Source organism: Sinohyriopsis cumingii, chromosome 12 (assembly GCF_028554795.1).
Source record: "Sinohyriopsis cumingii isolate HCF-2022 chromosome 12, ASM2855479v2, whole genome shotgun sequence".
NCBI lineage: Eukaryota > Metazoa > Mollusca > Bivalvia > Unionida > Unionidae > Sinohyriopsis > Sinohyriopsis cumingii.
The window spans coordinates 24,382,704-24,403,195 of NC_142972.1; the positions used below are offsets into that span (position 1 = coordinate 24,382,704).

Below are 20,492 nucleotides of genomic sequence, written 5' to 3' on the forward strand. Positions count from 1 at the left end.
ATTTTCTTACCTCGCAAGAATTTGTTCCGGAACCTTCGTTACCTTCTTCATTACCGCAAGTGGAGAATTTTAGACAGAGACAGAAAGAAGAATTGGAGAAATTTATGCAACGACAAAAGGAAGCGGAACAAGCTTTTCTCCTACAGCAACAGCAACAGCAACAAGAAGAGGTAAGAAAAAAAACAACAGCAACAACAGCAAGAAGAAGTAGCAGCAAAGAAACAAGAGGGTGAAAATCAAACGGCTACGGTACTGTTGGACATTTTAGCGGAGTTAAGAAGTCTGAAACAAATGTATCAGACTTCTTTATCACGACCGAAGAGAATACGACCTTCCCGAGCTAAACACGCCAACCCTGTGACTAAGCCTATCGTACCACCCTTAGTGATTTCAACCCAATCATCAGAAGTAGGCCTTGGCCGTGGCAAAGGCTTAAGGTAGTTAAAGTTGATTGGTTAAACTCACCCCTACACCAAAATAAAAAGGCCCTTTTCAGGGCCACCCACATTTCTCGAAAAGAAATACAATTTCAATTTGCCAATAACTCAAAAATAAACCCCACCCATTTTACCCTTATAGTACGTGTCTGTGTATGAGTGCGTGAGTGTAGCTTCTTATTTTAAAATCAAAACTCAAAGACACTTACCTTATATCATTCATGTATTCTTTTATCCATTTTTTTACAATCCAATTCACAATTCACCACAGAACACTTTAATTAAAAGTTCATTGACTTCTTCTTTCTCCTTGTTTAGTCTCTCTGTTTTTTGAATTTCTTCACCGTTTTTTCCTCATTTTCTTCCCTTCTTCTTTTCTTCTCCTGTTTCTTTGCTTCTTTTAAATAGAATTGTCTTCTTTCTTCCTCTTCTTCCTCTGAAGAATCCCTCTCTTCTTTCGAAGAATCCCTCTCTTCTTCTGAAGAATCCTTCTTTTCTTCTGACTCCTCTTGTTTCTTTTTTGGGCAATCTGGAGACCAATGTCCTTTTTCTTTACAATAATAACAGGTATCTTGACTTTTGTCTTTTTTAGCCCCTGTTTTTTTTCTTTTTTGACGGTCTGGACACTATGAAGACCAATGCCCTTTCTTCTGACAGATATAGCAAGTATCCTGACTCTTATCTCGAAAGGAAGGAGAGTAGTCCGTCGGCTGGTCTGAAGAGAATTTTCTAATGACCCCTCGCAAAGCTCTGACGAAACGTTCCATCTGGGTAGTCTCTTCCATCGTTCTCCTCGGTTTGAGAGTGAAATGAATAGTGAAAGGACAAGACACACCCTTTTTATATACGCTGGTTTGCCATGACTATAAATTAGTCTATGGTGTTTGAACTTGAGTCATTTGACGTTTTGCACTCAAGATGAAACGATCCTATTCATCCGAGAAGAAAGAAGAAGAAGAAGAAAGTAAGAGGCAGAAACGTGATCTATCGCCTCGTACCAGGGATGAAATCTTGGCACAAATTCATGCCAGTGATTTTGAAGAGGACATGAGTGAACCAGAATCCGAACCCTCTAAACCAAGTTCGTCACCCTTAGTCAACCCTGAAAAATACTATTCCATTCGAGAGACGGAAAAGCGCTCCTCTAGAAAATTTAAAACCACGGCTTACACCTACACGGTGAAGTTTAAAGATTTCAAGGCCGACGTACCCTTAGAGAAAGCAGAAGGGTTTATCACCGAGATGTGGGATTCTTTGCTCACTGCACTCAAGCGACAATGTCAACCCAAAGAAGACGATCGCTTGACACTATCCATAGATCACGACGGTTTGAAATCCCTTGTTTGGATCGAGTTTAGCAGACCCGCAGAACTGACCCCTTCCAAAGTCATGGACAAGATTCAACACGTACAACAATCTAATGACCAGTTTGACATCACCGATGGTAAAGCCACACTGAAAATGGCTCACGTCTCTCTTCCTCAAGGGACAGGACGCAAAAAGATGTTATTGGTGGACGACCTTCGCAACACCAAAAAGAGTCTCGTCCGAATTAACAACCCTCAAGACCAGATGTGTTTAGCTCGAGCCATCGTGGTGGGACGAACCTATGCCAACAAGAACGACACGGTAGAATGGAAAAGAACCTGGAACACTATTCAACGTTCCTATCGAGCCAAACAACGAAACGAAGCAGAACTCCTGTTACAACAAGCCGGACTGTCCAAAGACACACCGTGTGGCATTCCTGAGATGCAAAAATTGCAAGATGCCCTAGCTCCACGCTACACCTTGAAAGTGCACCCTCAAGAAATGCGCGGGCCTCTGTTGTTTCGAGGCCAAGATTTTAAGGACGGAAAATACATTCATGTCTATCATCACGATGACCATTTCGATACCATTACCAGTATCACTGGATTCCTGGGATACGGTTATTATTGTGAGAAATGTGATTATGGTTATAACAATCGAGAGCAACACAAGCATTGTGGATTGAAATGCCCAGGATGTTTGGCCTCTCCACCCTGTCTGAGCGAAGAACCAGTGCCTTGTTCAACTTGTCTGCGTACGTTTGTCAGCCCTGCCTGTTACCAGCAACATCTGAAGACGCAAGGTTCACAGCAGAAATGTGCTTGTCAACTCTTGAGATTGTGCCCTACCTGTGGACAAGGCATACTTACCAACAATGCCAAGGCACACGTATGTCGAGGAAAGAAAAAATGTCACATTTGTCACCACATCGTGGACTTGGAACACGAATGCTACGTGCAAAAATACCAACCCCCACCAGAAAAAGAGGACGGTCACAAGAAGAAAGGCAATTTCATCTTTTTCGATTTCGAATGCATGCAAGAGACCGGCATTCACATTCCTCATTTCTGCGTGGCTCATCGAGCGTGCGAGAAGTGCATTCAAGAACCTATCTTCAGTCATTGCCCTCACTGCAGCAAGATTCCCGGAGGGCGTGAAAAAATCTTTCGGGGACCAAACACGTTAGCCGATTTTGCCCAATGGGTCTTAGACCCCATCGACAAGACGTGGAGCCAAGAGGACATCGAACGTTACGGAGATTGTCATCGTCATGCCACAGTGATGGCTCACAATTTCTCCGGATACGATGGACAGTTTCTTTTGAGGTACTATACGGAACATGGCACCGAACGTCCTAAAGTGATTTTGAACGGAGCCAAAATCATTTTCATGCAAGTGGGACAAGTACAGTTTAAAGATTCGATGAGTTACTTGGCCATGCCTTTGAGCCGAATGCCTAAAACGTTTGGAATGACAGAAATGGCTAAAGGGTACTTTCCACACTTTTTCAATACGGAAGCCAATCAACATGCTGTTCTACCCCATTTGCCTGAGGCTCACTATTACGACCCCGACAACATGCGTACCGAACAACGAGAAGCTTTCTACGCTTGGTACCAAGCTCACGCCTCGGACCCTTTCGACTTTCAGGAAGAAATGTTAAAGTATTGTCGTTCCGACATGGACATTTTACGGCGTTGCTGTGGAAAATTTCGAGAAATGTTCATGGAACACGGAGGGGTCGATCCTTTGAAAGAAGCTTGCACCATTGCCAAAGCGTGTTCCTTAGTGTACCGCCAACGATTCATGCCTGAAAACACCGTCGCTGTCATCAGTCCTCAAACGACCCACTATGTCAAACGTCAATACTCGGTCAAAGCCCTACGTTGGTTACATTACTTGTGCGACAAGGAAGACAAATGGATTCAGCATGCCCGCAACGGAGGAGGCGAAAAGACCATCGGAACGTATTCGGTAGATGGCTGGGACTTAGAAAACCCCAAGATCGTGTACGAGTTTAACGGTTGCTTATTTCACGGATGTCCCGTCTGCTACCCTGACCGTGACACTAAAAATCAGTTTTTACAACGGACCATGGAAGACCTGTACCAGGACACTTGTCAGCGACGCCTAAAGCTAGAACAGCAAGGATACCAAGTGGTGGAAATGTGGGAACACGAGTACGATCACCGTTTGAAAACCGATCCCGAGTTTAAACGCCTCGTGGAAAGTTACCAGTTCATGGACCCGCTGAACCCGAGGGATAGTTTGTACGGAGGAAGGACCAATGCCACCTGTTTGCTGTACCAAGCCGACGAAGAGAAAGGAGAAGAAATCAAATACTTGGACGTGTGTTCGCTGTATCCCTCCGTGTGCAAATATTGTCGCTTTCCTGTAGGGCACCCGCAATTGTTGACGGAACACATCGACCTGAAAAACATTCGACAATACGAAGGCTTGATCAAGTGTAAAGTTTTGCCTCCCACGAACCTATACCATCCCGTCTTACCTCACCATTGTCAAGGCAAACTGATGTTTCCATTGTGCCGTACTTGTGCCGAAACGTGCAACCGGGACCAACCTTGCCATCACAGCCAGGAAGAACGTGCCTTGACGGGAACCTGGGTCAGCGTGGAATTGTTCAAAGCTCTGGACATGGGATACCAACTGTTAGAAGTGTACGAAATTTGCCACTTTCCCAAGACACAACAGTACCACAAGGGTGACCCTACTCAGAAAGGCATTTTCGCCGACTACGTGGATGCCTTTTTGAAACTGAAACAAGAAGCCAGCGGCTATCCTTCCTGGTGTCACACTCCCGAAGACCAAATACAATTCAAAGAGAAATACTACGCACAAGAAGGCATCTCTTTAGACCACATCGAAAAAAACGAAGGCAGGCGATCGTTTGCCAAAGTGATGTTAAATTGCTTGTGGGGTAAAATGGCACAACGACCGTGTTTACCCAAGACGGAATATTTGACAGAACCTTCCCGCTACTTCCAGATGATTCACGACAAAACCAAATACATGAAACACGTGGACGTCGTTCGCGAAGATTTAATCTTGGTCAATTACGAAGAAGATCTGGACTTTGTACAAGACGACCCTTTTGGAAATGTCATCATTGCGGCTTACGTGACAGCTCATGCTCGCTTAAAATTGTACGAAGCTCTAGAACTGTTAGAAGAACGCGTCCTGTACTTTGACACGGACAGTTGCATTTACATCCATCACCCGATTCAACAGCACCCTGACATCGAAGGAGACCGTTTAGGAGCCTGGACAGACGAGCATCCCGACGACAAGATTCGAAGTTTCGTCAGTGGTGGTCCCAAAAATTACGGCTACGAATACCGGGACAAACAAGGAGAAGTGCACACGACGTGCAAAGTGAAAGGACTGACTCTGAATCATCGTACCAGTCGAGTGGTCAACTTTGGGGTATTGAAAGAAGCCTTGCAATCGGGAGAGGATGGAAACTTTAAAGTGACCACCTATCAACCGAACAAGATTGTACGTTTACCCACTCACCACATCGTCAGTCGACCCTTGGAAAAAGTCTATCAAATTGTATACCAGAAGCGAGTGCGACTTCCCAATCACTTCACCTTACCGTACGGTCACGTCGGTATTGGTCTGTATATAAAAAAGGAACCCAAGGCAAGATCGATAGTTCATTGTTCATTGAAGTAACTTACCATGTCGTTGACGAAGAAGAAACCAGATTGGTTAGGAGTCAAATGTTGGACATCACCGAGACCAGGGTTTTGAGGCTTGGACACAAGAGGTGGCCTAGTATGCACGAGAGTTATTCAAGGAAAAAAGTTACTTTTCAACCTGTGTTAGTGACGGTGCCAGAAGAACCCGTCACCCAGGACAGGACTGTCGTGGACAGGCCTGAAAGACCCTTTCAGGAGGACACTTGTGTGACCTTACCCCTACTATAGAACTGGTTAGAACTTTACCCAAAACATGTTGTACAGACACTTGTGTTTATTCCACGTTCATGGTTATCATGTGCCTTTTATTCTTGTACTTAAGCCTTTGGCTTTTATGTATTTTTTGCCTTTCGTATTCATGTTTGAAAAAAACATTCAATAAACGTGTTCTGAAAAAGTATATAAACTCTTGTCTTGTTTGTTTTTCGTGTCACAAGTGACATTTCTCACACCATGGCTACCTCTGCTGTCTCTGCTCCCTCTTCCTCTACTGTCAAAGTCATCGACGAACACTTAGATCGTGCCAGTTGGGAGGCTTTGTATCTTCGCCATCCCTTTAACATGCTCATTGCTGGACCTAGCGGTTCAGGCAAAACCGAATTCGTCAAACGTTTGATCGAACATAAACATCATTTGATCGATCGACCCCCTCAACGAATCGTGTGGTGTTACAAAGAGTGGCAATCGGCGTACAGCCTCTTGCGAGAAAGTCAAGGCGATTCCATCGTGTTTGTGGAAGGCATTCCTAAAGAAGACGACGGCATCGTCTCAGACTCCCGTCTAACCCATTTGGTCATTTTCGACGACATGTTAGGAGAAGACGAAGAAGAAATTAAACTGTGGTTCACGCGCAAAGGGCATCACCGTAATTCCAGTGTCGTTTACATCACCCAAAATTTGTTTCAACAAAGTAAAGCCCATCGCACCATCAGTCTCAATGCGCATTACGTGGTCTTGTTTAAAAGCCCTCGAGATAAATCGCAAGTGCAAGTCTTAGCCAAACAGTTAGGAACGCCTTGGTTGACTCAGGCGTACGACGATGCCACTCAAACTCCACACGCCTATTTACTCGTCGATTTGAAACCTACGACTCCCGAGGATTTGCGATTTCGTACCCACTTGTTTCACCACTGGTGCCAAGACGGAGGGCCTGTCCTGTACACGTCTCCGTCCTCGACTTCATTTCACTCCCCATAAAAAATCTATGAAAACCTCAGACCCTTTTTCGTCTGTCTCACTCTCAGTGCGAACATGACGTCCCTTCAGTCGCATCTTCCCGTCAAATTGATTCGTGCCTTGTATGGCATCAGTCGAGAAAAAGATCCACAAACACGAGCTCGTGTCTTAGAAGCTAGTCTCAAAGAAGTCTTACGATGGTTCACGGTGACAGCACGTCAATTACTCCAAGGAATCATTCAGATTCCTCATCAAGCCAAACGCTTTTTCGATCGAAACAAAGTCGCTTTGGTCCAACTGGCCGATCCCCGCATCGACACTCAAACCAAAAAACAAATCATTTTGAAACCTGGAGGGAGCGGTACTCTAGGAGGGGTCATCATTCGCTCACTCTTAAGATGGGATCCTAATGCCCCCAAAGTTATCCCCAAGACAAAAGTCCAACGAAGCCCCAAGAAGAAAAAGACCAGGTCCCCAAGGAGAACTTCTCCAGTGGCAGGACCCTCCTCTGACCAGACACCACCACCACCCCGGAAAAAGAAAAGAAGCCCCCAGAAAAAGAAAAGTCCACAGAAAACTAGTCGCAAGAGAGGCACTTCGGCCAGGACGCAACCTTACACTCGCAAACCACGACCTGCCACGGCGGTGACTGCGTCTCCGGCAGCTTCACGTTTGTCCACTTCTCCGTTAATGACACCCAGAACTGAAGAGTACTTGGAGACGTTGATCACACCAAGAACTTCTCCGTTGATGACCCCCAAAAGAACTTCCCCAGTGGCAGGACCTTCCAATTTAGTGGCAGTGGCTGCTGCTCACAAAGTACCTTCTCCCAAAATCAAAGTTCAAGAAAGATCGGGCATGTTACAAAGTTTGCTGGATTTGTCCAAGCAAGAACTGGCTCGATTTAGTCCGTTACGTACCCCTGCACGACGTGTCATGCCTGTCCTCAAACTAGTACGACGTAAAGACAATCAGTGGCGACGCGTTCCAGTATAAAAAAGGCCTGTGACTAAGTCGGGTATCAGTGTTTTTTTTGGTGCTCCTGAAGACTCAAAGATGTCACCCTCCAGAAAACCCCAAGGAAAGAAAAGGAAAGGACTGCCACCACGTTTAGCCAAACATGGGGACATGTTATCTGTCCTGTCCAAAGCTTCTCCACCCCTACGAAAAAAACTCATTCAAACAGCCTCCAAAGAGGTCATCGATACCGTGTGCGAATGTTGTTTGAACGTTTTGAAAGGCACGATCCCTTTGTCCAAACACCAGAAACAATGCTTAGGCAAACATCGTCACGTTCTTCGCCAAATGGTTCAAAAGAAAATTCCCATTCGTCAAAAAAAGAAGATGTTAGTGCAACGTGGAGGTATTTTACCTCTCTTGTTAGGCCCCATACTGAAAGGAGTCTTGGGAACCATGTTGGGAGGACTGGTGGGAGCAAGATAAAAAGGCCTCGGAAGTTCCAAGATCTCAGAATCGACCCCTGACAACCCCATGGAAGGACGAAAACTAGCTTTAGTACCTTACAAACGATGGATGGAATACCATCGGTGGCAAGAACAACACACCCCGCATTTACCTCCCAATCCCCATTTGAGCGAGATGTCCCAGTTACAACACGAATTGCAGTCCTTGATGGATCTCCAGATTTGTCCGAAACAGAAAAATCGCAAAAGTACGGTCAACTCTTGCAACGACTGCAACTCTTTCACCAGAAAGCTTTAGACGAAACAGCTCTACCCACTCTGATAGATTTTAAGACCTTGATGAAAAGTCCAGCACCATCACCAGTACCAGTACCAGTACCACCAGTACCCGTGACCAAGACAGAAAAAGGAGAAGAAGAGGAAGGGTTTCAAACTCCACCAGAAAAAGTACGCAAGTTAACAACACCACCTACTTCCAGAATTGGATGGATTAAAAAGATGATGGCCACCCCTTCTTCCTCACAAGAGAAAAAGAAAGTGAAGACAGAAGTGAAGACAGAAGTGAAACAAGAACCGATATCCCCCGCTCAGACATCCTTCTCCTCTTCGACACCTATTGCTGGCCGCACACGCAAAGCATTGCAATCCAAGAAAATACCCAAAGAGAAAAAGAGTAGCATCCTCCAAGAGTGGGTGTCTTATTAACACACCAACCAACACAAAAAAATGGAAAAAGTCTTAGCCAGTATTTACTACGATCCCTCCCATCCTGCAGGTTACGCAGGAGTTCAAAAATTGTATCGTGCTGCCAAAAGTCGACTGAAAAGTCTCCGTTTACGTCAAGTGCAACGATGGTTACAAGAACAAGCTACCTACACTTTACACAAACCCATTCGACGCAAGTTTGCCACAAGTCGCACCCGAGTGGAAGGCATCGATCATCAATGGCAAGCCGATTTAGCCGATGTCTCTCATTTGGCCAGCTACAATCGTGGCTACAAATATTTGTTTTGTGTCATCGACGTCTTTTCCAAATTTGCCTGGGTCGTGCCCTTGACTTCCAAATCGAGCAGCGAGTTAGTGCGAGCCCTGCAACGGGTGTTGAAACAAAGCGGTCGTCACCCTCTTCGATGGCAAACGGACAAAGGCACCGAATTTCTGAACCAAGCTTTCCAAAAAGAATTAAAGAAACGTGACATTCATTTTTTTACCACCGAGAATCCCGAAACCAAAGCCAGCATCGTGGAACGTTTTCAACGCACTTTGAAAGAACGCATGTGGAAATATTTTACGCATCACCACACTCTGAAGTACATCGACATCTTACCGCACCTGGTGCAAGCGTACAACCAATCTTACCATCGAAGCATCGGAGGTGCCCCGCAAGACGTGACTCCCGACAAGGAAGTGTTGGTGTTTGAGCGTCTGTTTGGTACGTCCCCGACGAGGGCTGTCCCCGAGAAAAGTGGAATGTTGGCCGTAGGAGATTGGGTGCGCATTGGCAAAACCAAACGCACTTTCGACAAAGGTTACTTACCTAACTGGACGACCGAATTGTTTCGCGTCACTGGACGAGTGCATGGCCGTCATCCTGCCGTCTATAAATTGGAAGACATGAACGGAGAAGTGCTCAAAGGAACGTTTTATTTGCCCGAGTTACAACGTGTCACCAAAAAAGAAGACGACGTGTACGACATCGAAAGCATTCTCGAACGCAGAACCCGTAAAGTGGGTAAACGACGTGTCAAAGAAGTCAAAGTACGTTGGAAAGGATATCCACCCAGTTCGATTCTTGGATCGACGCTTCGCAAGTCATCGACTATAAAAAGAAGTGACCATCATGCCCTTTCACACAGCAGACGCAGCTACGTCGACCACTCCTCCTTCACCTAGTTCTTCTGTGCAAGATTTACAAAAACAACCCTTGTGGGTGTGGTGTGGAGAACGTGTGCCTAAAACGCAAATCGTCTTTTTCTGCCAAATCTTCGTGGTGTATTGTGTCATCGGGGCAGCCATCGCCAATTTGAGTTTGCAACAAGGAGACAAACAATTGTGGACCATTTTATTGAGCAGTTGCATCGGTTACCTGCTTCCTAATCCCTCCCTGAAATTCACCTCGAACGGGAACCCCGGGAACCTTGTGTCCAGTGCCAGTGCCAGTCACCACTTCAATCACAACCAGAACACCATTTTGGGCGGAGACACGCCTCTGACGTCCAGTAACCCCTCGGACAGCCACAGAACTCTGGAATTATGAGTCACCAAAACCAATTTTACTTAACTTTACCCAGTGACAGTTCCATGGAGGTGTTTCCCAAGAACACGTTGTGCTGTTACACGGCCAAATTACCTCAAGCCATCCAGTTAGATCACGAAGCCCATTGGGAAGTGGCTTTAGTAGAAATGATTCACCCGACCCAAAGTCCTCAATGTCCTTCCCAATCAAAATTTTTTTGATGTGGAAGTTCATGACGAGCAAATGCAACAGTGGATGGATAGCAATGTCAAATATGACAAGAAAACCCGTACACAAAAGTACACCACCTATCACTTGTTCATTCCCTCAGGCTATTATTTTAGTGGTCAACATTTGGTCAGCACCATAACCTCCAGGTTTAATGTCGTGTTTCTGAAAGCTTTGGAGCATGTCAACAAAAGTGTCACCATGGAGTACCACAAAGCAGCTCGTCCCTTCTTGATGAAATTTGAACGAAGGAAAATCGTGTCCATTTTATTTTGTCCTGAATTGTTTGACATGTTGGGCGGAGACATGGACATGAGAAAGACCATGCTCAAGAAAAACGAATTACCCATCGTTTACGACAACGAGTCTTTTAGCAAGTTATTTCGTGCCCCGGTAGAACTGAACCAAGGACTGAATTTGATGTTTGTGTATTCCGATGTGGTGGAGTACAACGTGGTGGGACACACCTCCGTACCGTTACTGCGTGACATTCCTTTCAAAGTGGATTCTGCCACAGATGCTGACGAGGAAGGTGGAAACACTTACCACGTCCACCGCGAATTTGTCCATCCTCATTATTTGCCTGTCAGCAAGTCGTGTTTGGACACGGTCAACATTGCTATAAAAGGAGATCTGGGACAAAATATTCCATTCACCAAAGGAAAAGTCACGGTGAAACTCCATTTTCGAAAACGGTTCTCTCACGACTCTTAAGTCATGTATCCAGTGTACCGAGGGGTTGCTCGACAGCGAGGACACGGCTTAGGAGACATGTTAAAATCGGCCTTTCGTTCGGTGGCCCCGGTGTTGAAACCGATGGTGACACGCGGATTGCACGCCTTGAAAGATGCGGCACTGACGCAAGGCAAAGAATTTCTCCAAAATGTCATCATCGACAAACAAAACCCTAAAGAAGCCTTCATGAGGGCAGGCAAAAATGTCTTGCTGCAAACGGGCAAAGACATTTTAGGCCAACGAGAAACACCTATAAATGCCCTGCACGCTACCGAGTCAGGCATTCAGCAAGGACAAGGCAGAAAGAGACGACGAAGAAAACACCCTTTCACCAGACTTCAAGCGAGAAAGGCCAAGAAAAAAGAACCGTTCGAGACTTAGACGTTTTCGATTATTGAGAAAAGAGACAAAAAAATGATGCACCGAGAATCTTGCGCTTGTTCCAAGACGGAACTGGATCTGTTTGCCATGCCCCCCACCATGATGACCATGCAAGAATCCCAATGGGTGGAATTTCACCCCGTCTCCTCACTGACCGATTCCGCTCCCATCGAGTTTGAAATCAAAGGACAGCCCGAAGATTACATCGATCTGAATAGCAGTTACTTGTACCTGAAAGTCAAAATTCTAGATAAGACTGGAGGTGCTATAGACGATGAAGCAGTAGCTCCCGTCAACAATTTCATGCATTCCTTGTTCAGTGGAGTGGACTTGTACTTGAATAACAAACTGGTCAGTAGCAGCATGGATACTTACCCTTATCGTGCCTACCTGGAAAATCTCTTGACGTACGGAATAGATGCCAAGAACACTCATCTCAATGCCTGTGTGGTATGGGAAGCTGACGAACCTACCAAGTTTGAAATATTGGAAACTGATGAAAAGAAAGACAACAATGATGGATTTGTAGAACGAAGAAAGAGAATCACGGGAGCCGACACAAGTTTAGAACTGATGGATCGTTTGCATTTGGACATGTGGTTGCAAGAAAAGTATTTGCTGAACGGGGTGGATGTCCGCCTGAGACTGAATCGTAGCAGTGCCGCTTTCCATTTGATGGCTGATAGTGACGGTTACAAAACCAAAATCCTAGAAGCCAGACTCTACGTACGCCGTGTGGAAGTGTTACCTAAAGTGGGAAACGACATCAGTCAGACGTTGAGCAGAACGACCGCCAAGTATCCCATACGACGCGTGGAAGTGAAAACCTTCACCATTCCCAAGGGACAGCGATCCATGATCGAAGATCATCTGTTCCAAGGACAGTTACCCAAACGTTTGATCGTTGGTATCGTCGAGAATACAGCCTTCAACGGAGCTGCCGAAAAAAATCCTTTCTACTTTCAACACTTTGGCGTGTCCAAAATCGAAGTCAGTCGCGATGGCAAGACCTTGTGTACCAGACCTTTCGAACCTGACTTTACCAAGAAGAATTACTTGAGATCGTACTTGTCCCTGTACGAAGCCACCGGACAGTTAGGAACCAATACCAGTCACGGTATTACGTACGAGGATTATGCAGGAGGCTACGCTTTGTGGGCTTTCGATTTCACTCCAGACCAAGGCAGCGACGAGGGACATTTCCACCCTATAAAATCCGGTCAGATTCGTGTGGAAATTCAGTTTAAAGACCGAGACCCTGATGAAACGGTGAACGTCATCCTGTATGCAGAATTCGATAATACCATAGAAATCAACAGTTTGAGAGAAGTCATCCTAGATTACTAGAAACCATGGAAGACTGTTATCCCTCTTTACCTAGTGGAGAAACTTTAAAGATGGAATGTGATGAGACTGTGGAAAAAATGTTGTATTTTGAAAAAAATTGTTTGATGTTATGATGTTGGATTATTGTTAAAAATGTTAGAGTTGTTGTTTAGTGTTAAGTGATTTTTGAATAAAAAATGTTGTGTTTTGAAAAAATGCCTTTGTCTTTTGTTTAGCTATAAGAATGTTGGATTGATGCTCTTTCATTTCTTACTATCCCTCTCATGACACTCACTAAACGTTGCGACTCAAAAACCGTGTGGGGGATGTTTTCCTTCACGTCCGCGCTTTGACTTTAAGAACCGGGTTGTTTCCAGTCTAACCATCCATTGTCGACTCATGCTCCTAAGAAGATGTGCTCCAAACTAGCTAAACTCAACGAAGCCTACGTGAATTTGCATAGGGTCAGACACAGTCTGATACCGAAGCCAGAAGAAATAGAGAATGTGAGAATGTTAAAAATCACTGAAGACCTGATAGAAGAGCTCTTCAGAGAAGAAATGAACAGGGAAAAAGAAGAATGGACAGAGAAGTACAGACTTCAGAGACAGCAGCAACAACAACAACAAGAGCAGCAGCAGCAACCTGAAGCTGACAGAGGCTTTGTCGATTGTCGTATCGACACCAAAGAGTTCTTCTTCTCTTTCCGAAGAAGCAGACCTATCGCCAGAAAGTCTATCCTCAGAGGACATCGCATTCTTAGAAACTAAAAAGAATGCCATAGCAAAACAAAACAAAAAAAAAAAAACAGCCCTTTTCAGGGCTACCCAATACTCTAGAAAAGAAATAACAATCGATTTGCCAATGTGTGTAGGTAGAGTAGTGTGAAAATAAACACTAACTCTTTTTTAAAAAAATGTAAGGGTATGTGTTTGTGTGTTTGTGTTTGTAAGTGGTTAAGTAAGTTGGTATGGATAGTAGATGAAAATGATGTCTTTTTTTGGTGTTTGAGGTGTAAATTTGGGGTTAGATTGGATTGCTTTGCGTATGTGGATAGTCTATTGAAGTGATTTATAAAAAATTTTAAAATAGTGATGGGTAGCATAAAAAAGTGAGTGTTTCTTTTAGGTCCGCGCGTTGTTGTTTTTTTTTGGTTATGATCTAGGTAAGATCAATTTTATGTTTTTAGGGGGATGTTTTCCATCACGTCCGCGCTTTCACTATAAATTGAAACTCGTTCGGCAGTCCAGCTACCCTTGTTGATTGATCAACACGAAAAATGAACACGAGACTGGAGAAACTGTTGGAACTTCACGTGCATCTGGAATATGCCAGGCGCATATTAAATGAACTGGCCGCGGAAGCCATTGTGGAGGAGGGAAGGATAAGAGAGGAGGAGGAAAGAAGAAACAAAGAAGAGGAGGAGAGAAGATATAAAGAAGAAGAGGAAAGAAGATACAAAGAGGAGGAGAGAAGATACAAAGAAGAGGAGGAGGAGGAAAAGGAGAGAAGAAGAAGAAATTTCAGAATCCCAGAGAGCGAAAATTGGGATTCTGAAGCGACATATCCTGCCTCTGCTCTCTCCCCCAAAAAGGTAAAAAGTAACTGGGGGACAAGATGTGTATGCGGCGCCAGGCCTGGAAGGTGCCACCATTAACCAGGTGTCCATGAAGTTCCAAACAAAAAAACAGCCCTTTTCAGGGCTACCCAATACTATAGAAAAGAAATAACCATCAATTTGCCAATGTGTAGGTAGAGTAGTGTGAATATAAACACTAACTCTTTTTTAAGATAGTGTGAGGGTATGTGTTTGTGTGTTGGTGCTTGTAAGAGCTAAGGTATGTTTGTGGGAATAGTAGATTATGGGTTTCTTTATTGTTTCTTAGCGTAGGTGAAGAGTATAGTTAGGGTTTTGTAAGCGCTCACGTACGATTGTGTGGATAGTAGATTATGGATTTTGTTTATTGTTCTTAGCGTATGTGGAGAGTATAGTTTGGGTTTTGTAACCGCTCACGTACGATTGTGTGGATAGTAGATTATGGATTTTGTTTATTGTTTCTTAGCGTATGTGGAGAGTATAGTTTGGGTTTTTATTATATGAAATGAGAAAGTAGGGGGATGTTTTCCTTCACGTCCGCGCGTTGTTTGGTCATGATCTAGGTAAGATCAATTTTATGTTTTTTAGGGGGATGTTTTCCATCACGTACGCGCTTTCACTATAAAACTAACAGTGTTGGTCATTGGAGCCCATTCTACGGAATAAGCAAACAAGAAGATGCCAGCAGCTTCAGCTTTATACAACGATCTTATGGGAAGTTGGTATTGGATGGTAGATGGATTGAGTGTAGCAGAAAGGGTTGAACAGGAATGGAGGTATGCAGTGACAAAAGACTTCGTCTCAAGACAAGTAACCAGCCTACACTTATCAGTAAATATTGTAAAAGAAATGATAGAGGATGAGGAGAAGAGAATCAGAGGTTTAATTAACCTACCGTATGTGAAAGTGGGTAAGTTAAAAGAAGCAATAGATCATGTGACGAGTGCAAGGTGCTTTCTAGAAGACATTGCAGAATGGACAGATTGGTGTTTCGCGAAGTGGGGGTTAGAAAAACTTAAGAAAGCTGAAGAACTAATGAGGAATGTGCTGACCGAAGAGGTCAAGAAGATCAAAGAAAAGTGGTCAAAGGAAAGAAAAGAAAAAGAAAATAGAAAAAAAAGGAAGAACTAGAAAAACTGAACACAAACTGGATGAAAATCCAAGAGAAGTTCCGGGCCATGGGCCATCCGGACTGGATGCCAGAAACAGAAAAGAAGAAAAAGAAAGGAATGATGGACAAAATAAGAGGATGGTGGAAAAAGTTAAGAAGTTAAAAGAAGAAAAAACCCAAAGGCCCTTTTCAGGGCCAGCCATATTTCTCGAAAAGAGATAGCCTTTCAATTGCCTAAATTTAAATTTAAATTTAAAAAAATTTAAAAAAAAAAAAAAAAAATCCCATGTTCAATTCCCCTTGTCCCTAAACAAACCCAAACTCTATTCCCCCATGTTAAATTCCCCTTGTACGTAGAGTGACCCACGATTTTTCGCCATGTTAAATTCCCCTTGTACGTAGAGTGTCCCACGATTTTTCGCCATGTTAAAGTTCCATTGTACGTAGAGTGTCCCAGGGGTCCCTGTAATGCTAATTCCCATTGTACGTAGGGTATCCCACTTAAGTACTCACACTGCATACATTCTGACTTAATCCGATAGAACATCACCCTCGCTTCACAGCGACCGACCATAAATTAGCACGTGAGCGGCATATCCAATATTACCGTATCTCTTTATCTACGCTACCAAATGATCGATTACTATTGCATACAATTCACAAAATTCTAACTCACTGCAATCCCTAACGTACAAGATTGTTTAAACATTACAAAATCAGATATAAATATGCGATTATTGTTAACTCACAATAATCAGTATGGTCCTAACAGACAAAGGAAATTATTTCATATAACCCTATGTAATCCTCACATATGAAAACTTGGATAGCATGCAATCGTCATTATTATCAATGAATTAGTACCAGTAAAAAGTATTTCATTTATTGATATTTTAGATGGCGGACCAATTTTGTAGATAAACAGATCTTCAAGCTGCATGCTACAACATTTTCTTTCTGACATTTTATACAAATTCCAACTGGCAAGTAAGTGGAGTGCGTACTGTTGGTTGATAGTGTCCAATGTTGCATTTACGTACACCTACAACATTCATTTAAATTCTCATATTATTAGCAGATGGAACAAATTGTTCTTTAAATGTGCCGCTTAATTTCATTATTAGCAATGCAGGGCGCAGTTAATTGTGTAGATGTATCTGTATACGGGTACGTATGATATATATGTTCTTTTATGTTTACAATGTTTTTAATTTATATCTATATTTTAATTTAGATGTATGGACTATGTAGTCGGAAATAAGAATTATTATCTTATCTTATTTCAGGGGCGTTACAACTTGTAGTATCCGTCAATACAGAGTATACTCCGTGTTCTTTTGCACAGGCTTTACAATTGTCTGTAACTACGCATGTTGATGGCATATGCATCACGCTTGTGCTTTGAACAGGCTCTACCGTTGTACTTTGTATAACATTATTTCTATATGTAGCCAATGCTAACGAGCAAGAGAAACCATAATATTGTCAGTCAGCTAAAATCTACATTTTGCCTTGTGTCTTGTTCTGATAAAGCAAGTAATTCATTTTCGATTTTGCTTCTTGTCTTCATTGATTTGTTAAAATTATTCTTTTAATTCATTTTAATAGCTCATTGTATTTAAATTTTCTTCATCTTTTCTAGCTTGATAGAAAATATGGCTGTTTTTCATATACGAATCTTTAATTTGTTAGACAATCAATTACATGCTTTTTAAAAAAAGCTGTAAATGTTTTTTTTTGGGTCAGTTTTGGCAATACTTTACATTAGTTTTAAACTTTAGTTGCTGAATATTTTCTTTCTGTATTTACTTTGTCGAATCCCTTGATTGTATGAAACGAGATCATCTGTATTGTAGGGATGTTTATTGTTACCTTGTTGCGAAGATTGCGCATGTCCCTTGACGAGTGATGGCAATAAGGACACTGTATTCGAATTAACTCTGTTTTGGATACTTTTCATGAATGTAATCATGTACCACTATTCTTTATAGGCGTTTATATTGTTTTATTTTAGATATGTTGCGCCCTGTGATTGGTTGAAATTCGCTACCTACAACTGGAGGCATTCACCTGCCGATAGAATGAAACATATTTAAAGTTCAGTATCTCAAAATAGGATCATCAATTCCATTAGGAAGGTAATGCTCTGCACAAAAAAATTGTCTTCTTTGGTTGAGCTTGACCATACAGTTATGTTTGCTTCCTTTGTTCGCTTAAGCATCTGTACTTGTTCCAATCGGGGTGAGGATGAATCTGGTCAGAGATAGAGATCAGTAAGTGGTACATGTTAGAAGACAAGGTCACAATTGGTAATGTAAACCTATTTTAATGAATCAATTGGTGGCTCATCACTTAAGAAACAAAAAGTATATACCTTTTGTATCTGTTGCAGTGTATCCTGCCGAACTACAAAGAACGTGACGCTTTATTCGCCTGAATATCCACCTGTCATTCAGATTGAAGAAAAAGCTGCCCCGAACGGCCAGAGGAGGGGAAAGTCCACCAGAAATCCAAACATGCCTGTGGAGATCAGAAACCTGGCCCTGTATAGAAATGTGTCCGAGGAAAATCTAGTGGAGGAACAAAGAATCCAATATAAGGAAGGGAATATGGTTGGATCAGGAAAAAAAGAACAGAGCAAACCAACCCATAATGAGGACTCATATGTTCCAGACAATGCATCTAGTTCGATGGGGAAGGAGGAAGAAGATATTGAACAATCTACAACCGACGTAAGGGCAGCTGAATTAACTGGTTCAAGAGAAAACAGACTTCAAATAGATCATTTCCAGGAGCAGGAAGAATTAACTGTTGAAGGAGTCTCACCTGCTGAACAAGACTGTAGGCAGAAGACAAATGAAATGAAGCATGATCAAAATCACCTCATGTCTGAACGTGAGGGGGTGGAGCCACAGGACAATTCCGAAGATGGAGATGTTCATTTTAGCAACCCTCTAAATATTAGTGCGTCAGAAGGACTTGAACAGATTCCAAGCCAACATGATACAAATAAAAAACAAAATGTTTTAAAGGCCTCAGATTCTGTCGCATGCTATGACAACAAGGGACTTGATGATGATTAGTGAGACCTGCTCATTTTAGGATAAGATCATTCTTCTCTTCCAATTAAAAATTATATCGTGTTTGATGTTGCAGATGGGCTGATTTTCATCTTCAAAATCATAACGTTTTGGGTATATATCGAGGAAGAAAATGCTTTCCTATCTGCCAGTTCGTGACTTTGATGTGTTTGATACTCATGGTGGATAAGAATTTCACATGGCAGAACCAAGACTGCTGCTGTCAAGTTAGACTAAAATGCTTCCAACAGCGTCTACTTAAGATGACATTCGTCGTCTTTTCATGAACCGGACTTTTTCCTAATTCGGTGCATGTTCATGCGACTTCATTATTATGTTGATCCAATCATTCAATTGCGAAACTTCAGGACGTTTCATTTACTCTCTTTCTCAATGGCGAACATTCTTTCGCATTCAAGAAGAGGTTTCAAAAGTGATAAAAAGAAACAGTAGTCCAGTCAGTTGCTTTATCCAAACTACCAAGAGCTGATTGTTGTTTTATTGTTTTCATTCCTGAAAATCACATTTACGTTTATACGTTTATTCTCTTGGATACTGAATACGGATTCATTACTAAGAATACTGCGTTCATAGTTTTATTATTAAAGTAAATATGATATCAACCTGACTGTGGCAGTTGGCGAGACTCCCATCATGCCTACTTACCTACGTACCTATATAATCTAGCGGTCTGACCAAGAAGATAGATAGATAGATAGATAGATAGATAGATAGATATCGATTTAACTATGACACATGGCCATTGTTTTTCTCCTCTACAATACATGCACATATTCATTTTGCTTCATCTTTTCATTTTTTCCCTCAGCTTGAAAGAAATTCGTTAAGACAGTCAGACGTGCTTTTGAATTATGTATTCAAATATTCAAATTGTCACTAAAGGAAATCTGTAAGATTAAGGAATTGCCCTTGTGCAAAATATCTGCACGGGAACCTGTCCAAGAATACAACACCATAAATTACTAAGCGAATGGGTATCCATTTTAACAATGAATATCATGCGGGAGTTTATGCAAGCAATACTGTAACGTAAGTTTTACATTCACTGCATTATAAAGAACGTGCATATTATGTGGTTCAGTTCTGGCTTAAGAGTGACAATTAAAAATGTATCAAATTAATGCTGTACTTTAATCAAAAATACATTTTAATCATCTCTGCGATGCATAATTACATTTAATGCTTTTGTTTTTATTCCATTTTCTACATCTCAATTGTGAATTCAATTCCAACACATTCACAGCCGTTTTTAAGACACGTTCAAATAAATTACTGTGACCAGATTGACTAATCAATACGCTGACACAACCCATTTAACTGAAGCCTCCTATGAGATACATTTACAGGCAGTAGAACCCAGTGGGAGTACTGTAGAATCAGGACGAAGCTGGGAGCTCCAGTGTCACCTTAGCCATTTCTGTTTTGCCCCCTCCCCCCAGTAAATGCCTATGTAAAGGTTAGCAGCCACCATTTGAATGTCAATCTGCGATGGTCTGGGGTAGAATTTTATCTACTTTTGACATGCAGAATCAGAGTTTCAACAACATTCACTATATTTGTGTTTGTAAAGCTCTACGATGAAAAGTCAGTTAAGATAGTCTTTAAAATATTGTGAAACATTTTTAGAAAATCGCCCCGGCAGCATGAAAATGTAACCATGGTCTCTTCATACAAATACAAGCATGACCATCCATTTATTTATTTAAT

The 20,492-nt window shown here is 42.5% G+C and overlaps 1 protein-coding gene across 2 annotated transcripts in view; it reads left to right on the top strand.

The window, feature by feature from the left end:
- Positions 1–19,562, top strand: part of LOC149786110 (uncharacterized) — a 33,998-nt gene extending 14,436 nt beyond the window's left edge. For both annotated transcript variants that reach the window (XM_089976427.1, XM_089976428.1), the window contains exon 6: positions 18,077–19,562. In XM_089976427.1, coding sequence (XP_089832553.1) covers positions 18,077–18,767 — 691 coding nt within the window. In that variant the 3' untranslated portion in view covers positions 18,768–19,562. The remainder of the gene's footprint in view (positions 1–18,076) is intronic.
- The last annotated feature ends 930 nt before the right edge of the window (positions 19,563–20,492 follow it).